The following is an 18258-nucleotide window of genomic DNA, read 5'->3' on the forward strand; positions in this document are numbered from 1 at the left end:
TCTCTCTCTCTCTCTCTCTCTCTCTCTCTCGCTCTCTCTCGCTCTCTCTCTCTCTTCAAGTAAACCCAAACATAAAGCCTCACTGTTTGCACTTTAAAAGAACCTCTGGTCCCTTAACAATCCAACATCACCTTTCTTGTTTTCTTTACACCTCTCAAAAGTGAAAGTCAAAACCTGGTTTCATATGCATCTCCCATGGCATCAGACAGGAAAGAGACTTTTTAAAAAAATTAATTTACTAAAAAATCATACCTCAAGCATACTGCGAGATATAAATAGTTCCCTATCCCTCCAACAGAGAGTGAAACTTCCCCCATAGTGAAGTGGAAAATGTGCACAACAACCTCACTAGAATAAGGGCTGTATATTTTCTTAATGCTTTGTATATTTTCTTAATGTTTGGTATACAGTTTACTCTCAACCTTTCAGGTCCTGATCTGTCAACGATAGGTGTCAGAGTAATAGAAACAAAAGCTTTGACACCTTAACACTTTTCACCCACGCAGCATGCACAGTGCAAGGCCTTTCTTCTCACGTACCAGAAAGCAGATGGTGAACATCAGTACTTTACTTGTATCCCGGCAAAAAACACTCCGATCAGTATGACATTTCTAGCACTTTGAGAAAATTTTGCATAACAATCGCATTTTCATCAAATTAGGAATCAGAATCAGAACTTAAAACATTACATCTAGCACATTCATCACTCATATTTTCATCATAACAACACTAAAGCAGCACTCATGCTAGATCTATTGGACATCTTTTAAAGATTTTCACTCTAACTGCTGTAAACAAACTGATTCCCATAATCAAAGGCCACACAAACCATTCAGGAAGGAAGTTATAACTTTTACAAGAGTGCATGTCTAGAAGGAGATCATTCCTACAACGTTTTGGTTGCTGTGTTATACTGGCACCAATCAGCGTCCTGTGGTGGGGAAAGTGTTAATTCACTGTTTTCGTTTTATTAGAGGTTTTACGGCGCTCGCAACTACATAAGGTCATATGAGCGCCAAGGTCATTTACTGTCTGTCGTCAAAATAACCTATCAGTATCTAACAGCCCATTAAACTCATTTTTAGAAAATAACAGGATGAAAAAGACACCCACAAATATCACCATGGGAAAATGTGGCACAAAGTTCTTAATTGTTTCAGACTTACCTCAGGAGACATGCCCTTCCTCAAATGATGACCAAATATCAGCATGATAGACACAGACTCTTTGCTCTCCTTTTCAGGACTTGAAGGTTCCTACCAGGGAAGGAAGAAATCAAAGTTGTATAAAAGTTGCAATCAAATATAGGGACGGATATAAATGAATAGTTAAAAAAAGGGAAATTACAAGAAAATATACCAGGCTCGCCAACCTTTTCAAAACCCAATTAGGGGGACACTCAACATTATAACATCAGAGATCTTAACAATGAAAAAAATTACATCATATGGGACTAGTTTTGGTTGGCATATGTGATAAAGCTTCCTGATGCCCAAATCCAGGAAGGTCCAAGAAAATTCAGAAAAGCTGGCAAACCCAATATACCCAAGAGTTGAAAGCACTTGTGTAAAGTAATAACTGTGTAAATTTCTTGAAGTATATGTATAGATTTAATTCTCTTTTAAAGTCACAATATGTCCAGAATGTAATGCATACTTCTTTCACATGTGTTCATGGTGAAAAATTAAGGCATAATTAACACTAAAACTCACCTGCTTCAAAAGTGGCGGAAAATTCAGGAGTCGAAAGTTGTGAGCCTTCAGCATTTCTATCTCCAACTGGAAAAAAAATGTAAAGGACAAAACAGACAATGAACGTCAAGCAAAGGAAAAGAGTTTTTTATGAGAGTCATCCACAGCATAAAATTAGAAAAGCTGTATGCTGAATTCAAGTTCTCTAAAATTTATCTTTGTGGCATTTCATAATATCCATGTCTGCAAAAAAAAAAGCAGCTGTTGAATAAAAATTCTCACAAATATAGAATCTCTGTGACCCTCAGCTCTCATAACCTCTGTCCTACCATAATCAGACCACTTCTCTGCATCTCATCTGAACAAAACTTTTCCATAAAAAGAGAGGGGGGGGGGATGTTTCCATGACTTGACTGTAGTTTTTACAAGAAACTTCAAATTCAGGCAAAACGTAACTCTGTCAGTAACCCCACTAATTTACTCTATCATCTGCCAATGTGTTGAAAGTGGTTGGAGGAAACTACTCATAGAACCTACTTCTCCACTATCTGTCTTTTTACTATGCATGTCTTGCTGCTTCCATTATCATGTCCTTTCACTCAAGCATACAAACGCAATCTGTGACGACATTCAAAGCACGGAAATGAGTTTTAGTTTTAGTTTCAGAAAGAGTTTTACAGCACTTGCAACACAAATAGGCTACATAAGAGCCAAAGATTAGAAGTGTTTCTAAAGAGTTTCCAGAGCATGTAAATGATCTTTAGTTTTAGTTTTAGTAAGAGTTTTACAGCACTTGCAACACAAATAGGTTACATAAGTGCCAAAGATTAGAAGTGTTTCTAAAGAGTAACATAGACAGAGGAGAGATTAGGAAAATAGATGTTTGATAAGGCCGAGGGGCAGACCACACCTGAGCACCGTCAACCACACATACCCATTTCTTCGGATTTTATGCACACAAAGCAAAAATAAGGTACAACCCCCACCCACTCCTCCTATCTTACATGCAAATCAAGAACGTGCCCAACACTGGAAATTCCCATGCTCCTCAAATCCTCTGGTGTTAGCCTCAGGAGCCGACGTCCAGTGATGTGATTAGTCAGGAACAAGTCTGCATACTGAGCTAAGTCAGCTGTATGGCCTACAAGAAAAACAAAACCAATAAATAAAACACATCTTAAAGAAAGAGTCACATCATTGAATAGTTCTAATAACACGCTCCATGTGTTAAGAATATCAGATGCTGAAATTCTTATCAAAGCCTCAGGGAACAAATATGGAAGTCCACTTTACATTTTTTTTAAATAATTGGCATAATGTAGCTACTTTGAGAATATAAAACCCCATGATTAACTTGAGAAGCATATCCCGGAAGCAAAGCAGAGACCAAGAGGGGAAGGTAATGATCTCTAACAGAAGATGGGAACAGGAAATAGATATATACTTGGCTTGGAACCAAAACAACTCAGGAAGGCAGAATGGCAGGAGACAGAGCGTTTTATTGCAGGAAGGTTTGAGAAGCAACGTCCAACTACAGGGAAAGTTAAGAAGAAGAACATATTCACCAACAGTGATTTTGAACACGCACATTGTTTCCTAGGCAGGATCTAAGTTTCTCTCCACCGAAACACTACATGGGCAACTACACCAGGCAAATGTCATTTTGGTGGTGGCATCAACTCAAATTAGCAAAATCTTGATCATATCATTAATAGGGTGACTTAAACTACTTGTACAACTAGAAATGAACAGAGGGTACTCTCAAATTTAAAAAGCTCCTATGAGCAAGATATCAAAAAGTACAAACCTTGCTCACAAACTTATTTAAACTAAAGCAAAATCATCAAGAGATATCAAAAACCTTACCTGAAGTCCTCTGCTGCATTACCCATTGATACTTGATATCAGAGAAAAGGGTAGTGGGACAAAGAGAGGAAAAAACAATTTATTTTAAATATCAGTCATTTACAATAAGATACTCAAATAAGCAGCTTTTTATTAATATTGCATAACTAGACGACTTAAAGTTAAGAAGCAATATAGAAATTCTAAAAGGTACGAATCTATGCAACAGCACAAACCAATCAAGTACACTAACAATTCTCTACAATATAAAAAGAAACCAAAAAATACTGCAGCATTCGATATAAAACCCTTGTGGGTTAAATGTTGCATTATCAAGTTGAGGAGAAAAATGTTAGCATTTGTTTCAAAACCAAAATCTCTCTCATTGTCCTCATTTATATGCACTTCCCAACAGTGTTTCGTTTTCAGTGTACTTTATGCAAAACAGGGATATAACCACATTAAGAGTCTCAAGAACTACTATGAAATTTGTAAATTTCAGAAAAGAATGTTTCAAGACATTATCACATTAAAGAAGTGAAAGAGACTTTAAAAATTTAATACCGAAACTTTATTTCCTAGAACGTTAGTTCCAATATTGCCTTCAATAATCATTTTCATTCAAACAGAGCTTATAACTCAGGCCATTGCAAAATATTTCCTCAAAGCAAGTCTAGTTCAATAACTGGCATCTTTAACTTTTCCTTGATTTCTCAGTACTTTAGATTGTACTGTAAGGATACACTGCTCTTTATCTATCCTGTAAAATTAGATTATATTCACATACCACATCTACATCTCTCCAAGTATTAACATCATAGTCGTCTAGTTTCTGGAAAAAAAATATAATAACATTGATTCAATTTCATATTAAAATATAACAGTAAAGCTGAAAACATAATTTGCTATTGTTGCACCATGGATGAACAGCTGGAAATGTATGCATCTGATAAAATATTAAACAGACAGCTAAAACAAATTCAATGAATGATGTTCCAATTAATAAGCCCCATGAACAAAAACACACGCATTCATGAACCTATCAGCACATCAAGACATCCTTTTGTAGCTTGGATCAGAGTGAAGGAAAAAGTAGAAAACAATGCAAAAATTCTTCGGTGCAAAGCAAACATCAGAGAGGAACACTGAAAGCCCAAAATTAATTAGATTTTTCCAACAAGCTAGTCCCTCTGTTTTTTTCAACAAACAACTTCTGTTAATTGTGCTCTCAGTCTCATTCGGTTTTCCCAAGATGCCATTCTCAGTACAAAAAGGTAAAGCTTTTATTTTCTGAATGCAATTTCCTTAAAACAAAGCAGAAAATGTATCTGAAACCATTCTGTTTTCCTAGAAATCAGAACTCACCACAACATTAAACTGCTGTCCAAGCGATCTTTCTCTTTCTTTCAGTTTCAATTCTCTCTCCTTAAGCTCCTGCTCCCTGTGGCTAATGTCTCTTTCTGCTCTCTTCAGCCTCTCTAGGGTTGCCTGAATCTCTTTTCTGTTGGCAAAGGCCAAGGCTTCCATCAGTACAAAAAAAACCCACATACAACACACAGAAAACAATACAATTATCCAGAAATACTACTAATAAAACAATCCTTGATAAATTGCCGAAAGCTGCAAGAGTCACAGCACTGACATTCGAAAACGAGAACCTAGTATTAAAAATTAGGTAGAACAACAAAATCCAGTCATTTTCTCAACAAAACAAATATTGCACAAAATAATGACCCAGAACTGTTAGGAAATGCAAATCACAATTAAACAACAAACATTCTCATATTTAAAAAAAGAGCAAGGAAATGACAGAAACTCACTTCCAAACTCCTTTGTGATCCAGGAAGGAGTTGGTCAAATCAGGTAAAGACTCTGTCAAAGCAATGCAGATTTTCATCATTACAAACTTTTTTCGGGATAAAAGCAATAATAATTTTTAATAAACAAAAAGAATTGGATGTCAAAAATATAAACTTGAAGATAGAATTGAAATTAAGAATAACAGTTGGGGAAAAAAATGAAGCACACATGCAAATGGCACAAAAACAATAACCACACAATGAAAAATTTGAAACACCATGCTGATAAAAAGAATCTCCATGGCATGTATAAACACTGATTTTTTCAATCAAGAACGACAACAACAATATCATTCATAATTTTTAAAATCTAAACTTGAACTTTCAGCCCTTTACAGGTTATTTTAGATATGGGATGGGATGTCCCCCCAAGCCATAACTCATCACTGCAATATTGTGAGGAAGTTCGTCCCAAATTCCCAAGCAAAACAAAAGCCAAGGAACCTCAGTTTCTGAACAGGGCAAAGAACTGATTTGTCAGTCCTTCTCCAATAAATAGTTTAATATAGTTCCAGTGGAAAGAAGTACATGGACATGATAATTGTCATTTAGAGCAAGGAAAAAGCACGTTGAATTTGAGACAGAAACAAAAGAGAAAGAGAAAAAAGTGGCACCCTCCCACTCTAGATGAAATATGGTAAGACTACTCGTTTTCCACATAAAAGCTAAGCAAAAATAACGCAACACTTAATAGTAACAAATTTTCACCGCACTACCGTAAATGGAAAACCAGAAGTTATGAAAGTAGAGTAAGAGCAACAACAAATTAATGTTACTCAAAAAAAGTAAAAATAACTTTTGAAAAGTAGTACATGAGGAGAACTAGAAGTAACACAGAAATAATGTAAATAATTCTTATATATTGATAGGTTAACAAATCATTGAATTTTCTTTTAGCGGGTGGTTGGCATGTGCTCTAGTGTCGTTTACCAGTGCTTTCCTATCAAACATCTATCGTCCTTACCTTGCCTCCTTCTTTTACTTTTTATTTTCCACAAGTTATTCTTTTAACTTCTCAGTGATTGCTATTCACATTGTAATTCTAATAATTCCATCACTTTCGCATTGCTGAAAGAAAGAGAATATTAAAATGACCAAAAAAATTAAAGGTAGCTAGAACAGAAAAAACGTAACCAAAAAGGTAATATCAATAGACCACCTCTGCAGCAAACTAATGATGTGTACACACTCACCATCTTCAGACATCGACTTCAAATGAGAAAGAACTTGTTTAAACGTAGGTCTGAGCTTGGGATCCAGCTGCCAGCACTGCTCCATCAATTTACCAAAGCTAGGAGGGCAGGAACTGGGAACCATCAGACGCTGTAAGATATATCAACAACATTCTGTTACAACCCCACACCCAACACAGACACAACCACTAAGTAACAAAATCACCCCGCTCATCCAACAACCAGTCTCAACAAAGTAAAGCCATGGGTTAACTAAATAGGGAATAAGACAAATCAGCCAGAGCAAATCACCAGCAAATCACCAGCAATCAGGTGTCATTAGTTCGTTCAATATTCACAATTTCTATTTCACTCAGCGAAGGGGCATAACCATGTAAACACACGTTATTTACTTCATCTAAAAAAAAAGTCATGAATTACTGGTAATTACACAGTTACATCCCTTTACACGTGCGTTGCGTTGGGGGCATAATGAGAAATTGAAAACGGTTGAATAATTCAAAACATATTATTCAAAATAAAATATTTAGAAGTCAAATCAATGAAAACCCTTTGAGCCCATTGTAAAAAGAATGGTGGATCTATAATCTTTTTTAAAGGAAACACATTTTGGTCAAAAAAGTGATTTTTGCCATTGTCAGCCTGTAGCTTGAAACGATCTGGGGCAACTTTTGGTACCTTTCTCTAGGCGCATACACATATGTGAGGCAGCAGGGAGAAATGAGGCGCTGGTCAAAACACTGAAATTCGAGAAATCTGCATTTTTCAGCCAGTTTGGAAATTTTTTTCAAATTTTTGTCCTTTGGTTCAACACCTTATATGTCCATTCAAAAACACTTTTAGGTGTGGATTTTATGGAAAAACATTTTTAAAGGCACAAAAAATGTCAATTTTCAGTTTCCACGGACTCTCAAGCCAAGGAAATAGCCAAACTTTGACGGCTATTTACTTGTCAATTTTACCTTTGAAATCTGGCGACCCCCACCTTCTTCAATCTCCAATATCTCAACATGTATTCAAGATACATGGATATTCTTTCCTGGAAAGCAAGACAAATAAACAAGCTTTAAAAGGATACCAAAAACTCCTCAAGCTCAAAAATTGACAAGTGCCTGATTCCACCGCGTTGTGACACATATAGATAAATAATTCTTGAAACGCTTGGGCTCTTTAGCTTACCTCTCCTTTTTCCACCACAAGCCATGCAACCTGGAATCCTTCAATCCCATTGAAAGGAACCTCCTTGGTTAAAAGTTCCCAAAGCACCTTTGATGAAAGTAAAAATTCAATCGTCAATAGTTACATCGACAAACTGCTCAATACACAATGCAATGTCCTTCAATAATCAAGATCATTATAACAATACAGTCTGAACTTTATTATTAGAACTTGCTCATAATATCACAACTTCATCTTCAAAGCTACTACTCCCAACTACAGAATGATTTGAGCTTTCAAATTCTAGAGAAAAAGGCTTAAATTGAAAAGAAAAAAAATCTATGGACGAAAGAGTACCAGACAATATTAAAATGATACAAGATCAGACAAAGCGACAAAGTTGGGTGAGTAAGAATTCAAAATAATATTATGACTTTTTGATGCTTGACAGATTTAATCTAAAAGAGTTCATAGTCATCTAGAAACATTTTCCTTCACTTACCACTCCGTACGACCAGGTATCACAAGACTCTGAGACAGGGAAACTCTGTATAACCTAAATATCAAAATTGAAATTCTCATGTAAATGATTGAAGAGTATAATTGTATAATTGCCCTCAAAAGCAGGTGAAGATTAACAAATTAAAAATAAAGAATTTCTGAAAAGCAATGAAACAAATCTAAATTGCCTTCACAAAGATGGCATGTGCACCCAATAAAGCCTTTGCGTCGCTAGTATGAGAGCCACCAGGATTTCCTAAAGGCACACATCTTTGGATTAGAGACCAAAAAAATTAACCTAGCACGTACAAATTCTTAAACCAATCTTACCCCGTATTGCTTTACTTTGCTTCTTTTTATTGAAAGTAATAACACTTTTAATAATAACATAACTCAGAACAGACAGGAACTGCTTCTTTGTTCCATTTTTTCAGTGTACTTAGTCAATGGATTTATTCAAGAAACTGTTGTTGTGTTGTTGTTGTTGTTTTGTTGTGGGGTTTTTTTTGTTTTGTTTTTTTGTTTTGTTTTTGGGGGGGGGGGTTCAGAGGCAGAAGGGGTGGGGGAGCCAAAATATTTATAACAGCCACCTCAAAAAGTCAGTTAAAAAATTGTACATGACTCCAAAGACGAATGAATGACCATAGCTTTGACGTACTACATGGAAGATAACTATGGAGAACTCAAGGACTATCTACAACGTGGTAAAAATGTTGAACATACACAATGCCCTTTCATCAAAAAGTACACATTTATCGGGGTCTCATGCTCATATCACCTTATACAGTTGCGAGCACCGTAAAACTCTTACTAAACTAAACTAAAACTATCGGGGTCAACTATACTTCTGAATATTTTTGCAACGAATATGAGAAATTTCTATACACATAACAGATATATTTCTTTCGTCATTCTAACATTGGAAAAAGAAAAAGTCTTTACTGGGGCATTAAAGGAAATATATGAAAATGCTTTAAGCTGTACAAAAAAGTTTTAATGTTCAATTGTTTAATACACTACACAAGCCATAAAACACAGAAACATTATTACAGTCTCTGTATATACGAAGAGAGAGAGAGAGTAAAAAGTATATATACTTCTGGTGCCATCCATGGAAACGTTCCAGCAAGAGACATTTTAGTTGTGCTGCCAATAAATCTTGAAGCCCCGAAGTCACAAAGCTGAAACAAACACAAATATTGACTTTTTATTGTTGATGATAAGACAAAAATTTTAATGCAGAAAATGAAATCATATTCTCAAAACAAACAAAGCCCATTTCTTCAGCTGTCATGAATATTTACAAAACTGAGGCTTTCAATCTTACTTCAATCCTTCGTTACAGAAACCCATTCCACTTTTGGACAGAGATATTTTCAGGAGCAGGTTGCACAGGGCACATAACATTTTATACAAGTAAATTCTAGCCGACACAGATAACAAAGTACAAATTTATATTGCAAAATGTTCAAAATTGGAAGGCAGACATATTCAAAGTTTGAAGATATCCAATTCAGTTTTTGAGTTACACTTGTTGAAAGTGTTTATATTTCAGATTCATACAAAAATCACTAGATCTGCCCTTCTTATCTCCTGAAGATCTACTATTGTTGTCTGAAGGAAGATTATTTTCGATTATATTGATGACTTGCTCTTGAGGGAGGCTTGCCTTTCATTTATGAGAAGCTATAACAAAGCTCATATAAGTCAAGAACTATTGATCAGAAAGAGTGCAGCAGGAAATGGTAGGCTTAATGCTAAACAAAAAATTAGCACCACTTTTCCACTTCCCTCACAATTTTGAGGCTTAAAGTAATTCAAAAGACCTCTGACTATAAATGACCCTTCAAACAAGAACAAATCACTATTCAATGCACATTGCAGTATGCCATCTCACAGCATCAGCCTTTGAGCACACTACACATTACATTATACAGAATGAGTTTTGCATCTTCTGTCAGTATCACCTTCGATCAAGCAAAACAATTGCTGTGTACTGAACACTTGAATCAACCTACACAGGCAAGAAGAAAGACAAACACAATCTCACCTTACATGTCCAATCCTCAGCAATGACAACTGAAAATTAGAAGTAAGAAAGTTGATTTAACTTCCAGAAAAACCTTGGCTAACTCTTTGTTATATAAAGTAAACATAATGGTTGCTGTCACCCAAAAAAAATTAACCAGAGCAGCATTATTTCGAAGACAATCATGACAAAGTAATACAACTACAAAACTCTCATAAAATAAACCAATGTAAATTAAACATTTTTTTAAAAACTGTAAATGACAAAGCCCATTACGTGCTCCGTACAAGTATTCCACACTAAAAACAGCACACCACAGCTTAATGCAAAAATTATTTATTTTAATAAAGATTGTCTTACATTTGTACTTATCATTTTCTTACTTTTCCAAACAACTTCAGGTGGAGCTATAGAATTCAAATCTACAAGATTTCAAACTGTAATCATCTACCTTTAAATTAAGTATACTTTCTGATACAGTTCTACCAGTTTTCACATAATCATTTCAGTAAATAGACTGGATTTTAACTTATATGACCTGCGCATCATAACAAATTAACAGAGTTGCCATAAGCCAGAATTTTTTGGGGGAGCCCTTTACCGTTTTTGGACTTGAGATCTCTGTGGATCACTTTAACGGGAGCTTCCCAATGCAAGTAGTTCATGCCTGTCAGGAAAAAACAAAACAAAAAGAACGTCTGTTGAGTAATCTTTAAGGGTGGGAGGTGTGTGTGTGACATGTGTGTGTGTGTGTGTGTGAGCGTGTGTGTGTGTGTGTGTGTGTGTGTGTGTGTGTGTGTGTGTGTGTGTGTGTGTGTGTGTGTGTGTGTGTGTGTGTGTGTGTTGGGGGGTTGGGGGGGGGGGCGCACATTTCATCAAACATATCACAAAGTATTGACATTGCCTACCAAATACCTGGTCTGACTCCCAGTTCAGCCAGGAAAGACCGGTGAATATTTTTGGGAGTTCTTGTCAAGTCTTCCATACCTCTGATCCCAGGATAAGTGAGACAGGAGTACCAAGTTTTCTAAGATAAGGATACAACAAAAAATAACTAGGGAGGCTTTGTCATCCACGTGCGCACACTTAAAAAGACACCTTGGGCCAAACAAATTTCTAAATGAATCTCTACCAAAAATTAAGGAAACCTATCAGTCTAAATAAAACAAAAGTACCTTGAAAAATATAAAACTTCTGAAAAGATATGGGATTTAGGTAAAAACACAGACCATAACCATGACCCTTAGAGGCATTGTGGGTTAAAGAAAAGTATAGTAAAACGTCAGAAGTATCTTTATTCCCTCATCATATTCGCATTTCATATTTCACAGACTTTGTTTTTCCTAGCCACAAATACGAGAATTTTAGTATCTTTGCTGTTTAGTACCCAAATGAAATTTTAAATTTAATAAAATTCTTAACATTGATGTATATGTATACACAAATGTTTTTATTTTTCAAATACCAGTTAACATCAAACACACATAAACATTGTGTCATGTGATATGAGCAAACCCTCTTTTTCAGCTCTGAAACATAATAGCATTATAAAAAGAGTATTTGGCATAAGACACACCTTTCTAATATTTTTCTTACAAGTTATGCACCATTCTTCTGTTACAAGACTAAGCAATAGGAAAGGGCTTTTAATTACAACATGTAAGAAATCAGCTTACCCTACAATATGCAAACGGTAGTCATAACAGAAGAACAAATAGAAACAAGAACAATTTGACAAATATATACTGTACATCAGTGCTTTTTATAGCTAGTGCCTAATTTTGAAACCATTAAAAAGCTAAAATGTTCATATCACCCACCCACATGTATTTGGAGGAGGGGCATGAAATAAAACTTGCCACTACCAGGAGATTCCCACCACCCACCAAAGTTACCAAATAACCCAATAGAGGGCAATACTGCCCAAGTCTGGCAGAACTGCTTTCAATTTTTAAACTGTATTATAGAAAGGAAACTGTTCCTGTATTTGAATCAGACGCAACATTCAAAGATACCTGTAGCTATTTCTGTTGCCCACTTTACAATCTGCAAGAAATCCATTTCATTTTCTGGATTCCGCATGTATGAGTACAATGAGCCATTGGGAGCAAACTCTGTTGAACAAGAAACAAACCATCAGGATCAAAAGTAATACAAACAAAACAAAAAATCTTGACAGGAAGTTATGCAAAGGTCCACTATAAAACATTGGTTTCTTTCATCAGCTTCAGTAGTAAAATATTCACTTACTCAGAGATGCACAAGATAGTGGCACATTAGCCACAATTACACAAAATATGTTTAATTAAATCACTTAAAAAGTTAATTTTGACTCCCATTCTTAAAAATGTATTTCACACATGACATCATGACTACCAAAATGTGGTCCTATGGTGTGTGGAGACCCTGGATGTGCATTCTAATTCCAATAAATCCTGAATGGGGGGGGGGCAAGATAGCTTTTACTCAAATCGCAATGAGTAACAATTGTTAAATGCAGAATTGGGGAGAAAGTAAAGTTAAAAAATTAAAGCAATCCGTATTACATTGCATTATTAAACATTGAGAAGCTGTACATGCTTTTTCCCCTTTCTGTTTCACTTTGAGTGAAGAGAGACACATCAACATGATAACAGTTATAAAGCACAGAGAAAAAGAAAGGCTGATAGGCAGAAACACCAGAGAAAGAACAAAAAAGTAAAACCTCCAACCTTCCATTCTTCCTATTGAAAAGATAAAAAATGTATAATCTCAATCTGAGAACACCCAGGCAGACGTCATAGATATAAATTTGTCCCTGTCCAGTGCATTACTACAGAATATTTTAAAACAAGAATAGTCTTATCATGCAATCTTTATCACTCTTGCTTGTGGGCCCCGAGTTCGGAAACCACTTGACTGCTGAAGTCCCCATGTTAATGATGGCCCTTCAGGTTCCTACAAGTACCAGTACATCAAACAAAAAGATAAATTTCCACACAAATACACTTTCATCCTACACCGAGTGACCATGGCTGATAGTTTAATACATAAATGAGGTGAGAACATAATATGAACATCTCATGCATTTGAGTGTATGGCCAAGTCACATGTCCATTTTACACATTATTCACTCACCAGTGACTAGACAGTAGTTTGGAGCTTGACTAACAGCTCCATAAAATTTGATGACATTTCGATGACTTAGAAAGCTCAAAACTTGTGCCTGGGAAAAACAAAGAATAATAAATTTTAAGCAAAGAAAAGTCATTATGAACACTGGAGGGGAGGACACATAGAGATTTGAACATAGAAAATGAACAGTTATGTAGCATGAATAACAATCCCTGTTAAAGAATCCTGCTCACTAGTAGAAGACAAGACAATAATATAGCAAATCGAATTTGTTGACACTGCCAAGGAATCAAGGTAGGCGGATGGGCCATGACCACAACTAACGCTTTGAAGAAACGAGCAAAGAAGATTGGAAGAAAAGTAAGCTGTCAGATAACAAAAGTTTTGGCACATAATAAGTTTTGCTCAAAATATTTTAAATTGCTTTCAAATGTTAATAAATCAATCAATAAAAGACACAGGCGCAGTAGAACCAGCAAGAGCCTCCAACTCCACAAACAAACTCAACTAAATAAAATTGCTACCTCTTTTTCCAACACCAGCAGCCTCTTTACAGCCACAACAAGATTTGTGGACCTCCATAGTGCTCTATAAACACTGCCAAATGTTCCACCTCCACAGCGTTCATAAAAAACAAGGTCATCAAAGGATATCTCCACGAGTACCCCACTGGCTTCTTCCATTTTTGTTTCAACGCTGAAGTTGGAAGTCTGCAATAATAATGATATCAAATAATGACTCCATGGTGCAATTTATATTGATAAAAAGAAAAACGACAATGAAGCATCAAAACAATAAAATGTACAACAAGAAGTCTTATTATGCTATATATTTTTTCTAGTTTCTTCAACTCCTGGGACCATTTATTCTCTCATTTAACATAAAAAACATCACTATTTCACCAAACACAAACTTGAATGAAACACAGGTTTACAACTATACGCCCTTACACTATTATGGCCTGCAGCTGGCTGAATGTCATGAGATAGAGGTGACATTTTCAAAAGAGGTTTGCAGGCTCATCAAAACACTGTTTCTGTGCAGTACATATATCTGCGCATTATAATGACATATATATAACTGTCATCAGTATCTACTTTACAATGAGTCTGCACCATTTTAAGATGCCTGTCTGTGTGTTTGTTTCTAATGTTTGTTACTTATATATGTTTTCATGTCGTACAAAAATTATCTTTTAGCTTTTTGGTTTCTTTTTGTTATTTATCCCACAATTTAAAAGTTATCAATGAAGAGGCAATACATGCATTTAAGTTTCAGTCATGATGATCCAAAGTGTTATTATTAAATAAGCGCACGCACACACACACAAGCCTGCGCGCACACACACACACAAGCCTGAGCGCCAACACACGCTCACACAGAGCCCAAGCAGTCGGCGATGAAACCTAGTGACGTAGCCCATCATACGTTAAACGGCAAAGCAGGGCTTGCTACGATAAGATCTAGATTATAGTCAACTGGCGAGGGAAGCCCCGGAAGACGACAAAAATAGATGGCAGAAAAACGTCATCTGTATTGGGGCTAATCACAGAGGTGTCCTAGGAGCTCTCTGCAGCTTCGTGTGTTGGCTATTAATAGATCTAGTTCCCAACACATTCTACTATTCCCAATACAGGTTGAAAATTTATTCAATTTGTACTATTCCCAACACGTTGGGAATTAAGCACAGCAGCCTTTCTAAAATCTAGGCTTAGTATAGCCTAACACTGAGAGACTGAGTCTTAGACTATGTCATTTCTCAGATACTGTCTCTCCAGTTCCCCTTCCATAACTGCGACAACGAAATAACAACAAAAGTACAATACAGTCTACTAGACCTCCTGGAGTAAACTTCATTCTCAGTCGGGTTCTCTTCGGAAGAAGTGGTCCCGGCCTAACTCCATAGACATTTATACGTTATGTACACAATCGGAAACAAAATCTGAAGTGGCCTTTTTTTTTTAATGAGGGGGGGTTGCAGGGGGGTCTTCTCCCTGAATGAACTTTGGTGACTCTAACCGGTACTCACAATGTGATGCATACGCACAGATTCACTGACAGGTCACGATGGCGAGCCGGACAAGACGCTTGTATGACTTTCTTTTTTTCAGCAAGTGGCAGCACAGGACAAAATATATTGATTTATTTTCATTCCGGTTACCGTATACGCAGATACTGAGGCTAGGAGCCCAGTTACCGTGTACGTAGATACTGAGACTAACATGCCGTTAAACGTAAAAAAGACGCATCTTTCTGATTGGCTGCTAATTTTAGTACTGTGATGTCATCACTTCCTGGGATACCCACATGGAACGACGTGTTTTCTATAATATTTCGGATTTCCTAGATCTAGATCTAGATCTTCTAGATTAGATCTAGATTCTAGATCTAGATAGTAGGCCTACTTGGACATGATGGAAGACCGCACGAAAATTGCCGTAAAGACGCAGTAGGATTAGATCTATCTGAATCTAGATCTAGATCTAGATTAGATCTACCGGCCACCTCTATTCTCACCCGGGATGAGAATAGTGCAGGCGAGTCTTTTGGTTATTCTCACCCGGTGCGCGTTCACCGTTATAGCCTAGATCTAGGCCAACAAATTTTGCTTTCACCCTAAACCACAGAATTCTACACTGTGATAACAGAAAAATTGTAGAAGTCTGTGCCGTGAACAAACGTCCCATTACAACTGTAGCCTACTAAAAGCGTACAATTTTGTCTGTGGGCAGTGGAGAGAGAGAGGGAGAGAAAGAGAGAGAGAGAGGAGTAGCGCGAGAACTTCCGGTCAAAACAAGATGGCGACCTGCGTAGTTTGGCTCGATTCGAAAAGTTAAATAGCCGTAGCATCTTTGTAGACAACCAAATTAATTTACTTTTGTGCTTTAACATCATTTTTTAACTTTGTTTTGGTCAATTTGATCGTCCACACCGATAGACAGTATTCAGAAAGAGACAGAGAGAGAGAGAGAGGGGAGGAGTAGATCTTGCGAGAACTTCCGGGCAAAACAAAATGGCGACCCGCGTAGTTCGGCTCGATTCGAACAGTGAAATAGCCATAGCATCTTTGAAGACGATCAAATTAGCTTAAACTTTTGTGCTATAACGTAATTTTTTCTTGGCTTTTATCAATTTGATCATCCACACTGATAGACAGTATTCTACAATGAGGAAAAGCAGGTCTTGTTTCGCACCGGGTGAGAATAGCCTACGCTGGCAAGTCTCACCCGGGGTGAGAGGTAGATCGTTTTTCTATTCTCACCCCGGATGAGAATAGCAACTTCCAGATCTACCACCACCTCCCCCCCTCTCCTCCATTTTTAATCACTAATATATTTTATTTTTTTTAAACAACTTCAAAGCAACTCTACAAATCAGGCCTATAATTTATATGGGACTGTTGGTCAGTCAGGAGAAGAAAAAAAACTTTCCGGGACCGGGATCGAACCGCTCCAAAAATCATAACACGACTTCAAACGACAAATGCAGACGCGCTATCTATTCAGCCATCAAAACTTCCGAGAGAAAGGTGTAGATTAAGCATCATACATGTTTGCTCTGCCCTCTAAATTATCTAGATCGAAGATCTAAAACTAAATAGATGTAGATATCGGCATAGGATCTGCTGTACTGCTGTACTGCTGTACTACAAATTATGTTTAGTTTACCGTGTCACTCCCTAAACGGTTTTTCCCCAATCAAGTGAAAAACATAAAAGTCAGGTAATAATGCATGTTCTGCACACCCTGACTGTAGATCTTTACGTTTTACTATACTTGACAGTATCCTTGTAATCTAGATCTAGATCTAGATCTAGATCTAGAATCTAGGACTTACGACAAAAAGGTTCTTGTAAGCTAGGCCCAGAGAGGCTTCTTGGCCTACATGCTTCGTCGATAGAGGCTAAAAACATCCGGTAGATCCACAGAATTCTACGTAGAATTCTGTGGGTAGATCTAACAGGATTTGTACTTATTTTAACTTCCTACCGAAGAGAATAGAGAGTTCCGACTTTTTTCGTTTCATTTTAATCTTGGGTTTAGTTAACACACTATTAAATAATTGTTGATCAACTTGTTTATCCCTATTCGTACGCCCTGGGGACATTTTGTACCCTCGGGGTTGTATTCTTCACATTTAAAAATACTTCTAGTGCGAAGATCTCTTTGAAACTTTCAGTATTTTTCAAAAAATCATTTTGACAGACTGCTATGCAAAGCGTAGGCCTAAATTTCTAAATTTCCTCTATGGAAAGTGGTGGCACAGTTCCCCACTTCGTATGGATACAATAGTAAAACACGACGTACGGATAGGGTTAAAACAGTGTGTACTTTTGGTCTATGATAGAGAAAGACTGATTTTCGCTGATATATCTGACAATCGCTGATATAAGAACCATGGATTCCTGCAAAGCTCAAGATAGTGATTTGACTGAAAAAGAGAAGATGACGAAAGTCCCATGCAATTATGAGAGCTGCAGCCACTGACAGAGTGCTTCAATTTGTTCAAGGGTTTTAGTTTTCTCTTTAAAGTGTGGCGGGGGGGGGGTTAGTCAATGCATTTCTTATCTAATTTTCTACCGACTTCTTCTCCACCTAAAAAAACGTGTAGCCTAAATGTTTTTACTTAAAGAGAAGGAGGTGGCATAGGAAACCTGCTCATCATGTCATGAAATACAAGGTGAAAATTGAATCAGATGGGGGCATGAAAGACTAGATTTAGATTGCTTTAGTCAGACACTTTTTTGTTCGAAAAAAAAATCTATGTAATAAAGGCTACAGTTCTGTTTTCAACTTCTCTCTCTCTCTCTCTCTCTCTCTCTCTCTCTCTCTCTCTCTCTCTCTCTCTCTCTCTCTCTATCTATCTCT

The 18258-nt window shown here is 36.7% G+C and overlaps 1 protein-coding gene across 1 annotated transcript; it reads right to left on the reverse strand.

Annotated features, from left to right (window-relative positions):
* Window positions 1–1166: 1166 nt before the first annotated feature.
* On the reverse strand, window positions 1167–17293 carry LOC101854847 (mitogen-activated protein kinase kinase kinase 20; the record flags this gene model as incomplete). The annotated part of the gene is made up of 17 exons (XM_005113351.2): window positions 17228–17293; window positions 13915–14100; window positions 13394–13481; window positions 12292–12390; window positions 10878–10943; window positions 10298–10326; window positions 9345–9428; window positions 8249–8302; window positions 7768–7854; window positions 6589–6718; window positions 5357–5408; window positions 4902–5037; window positions 4324–4368; window positions 3558–3588; window positions 2696–2832; window positions 1713–1778; window positions 1167–1256 (listed from the first exon to the last, which is right to left on the reverse strand). Coding segments are annotated over exons 2-17 (1353 nt in total), but the record flags the coding sequence as incomplete, so codon positions are not given.
* Between the last annotated feature and the right edge of the window lie 965 nt (window positions 17294–18258).

This window comes from Aplysia californica, unplaced genomic scaffold, assembly GCF_000002075.1.
Source record: "Aplysia californica isolate F4 #8 unplaced genomic scaffold, AplCal3.0 scaffold02033, whole genome shotgun sequence".
Taxonomy (NCBI): Eukaryota; Metazoa; Mollusca; class Gastropoda; order Aplysiida; family Aplysiidae; genus Aplysia; species Aplysia californica.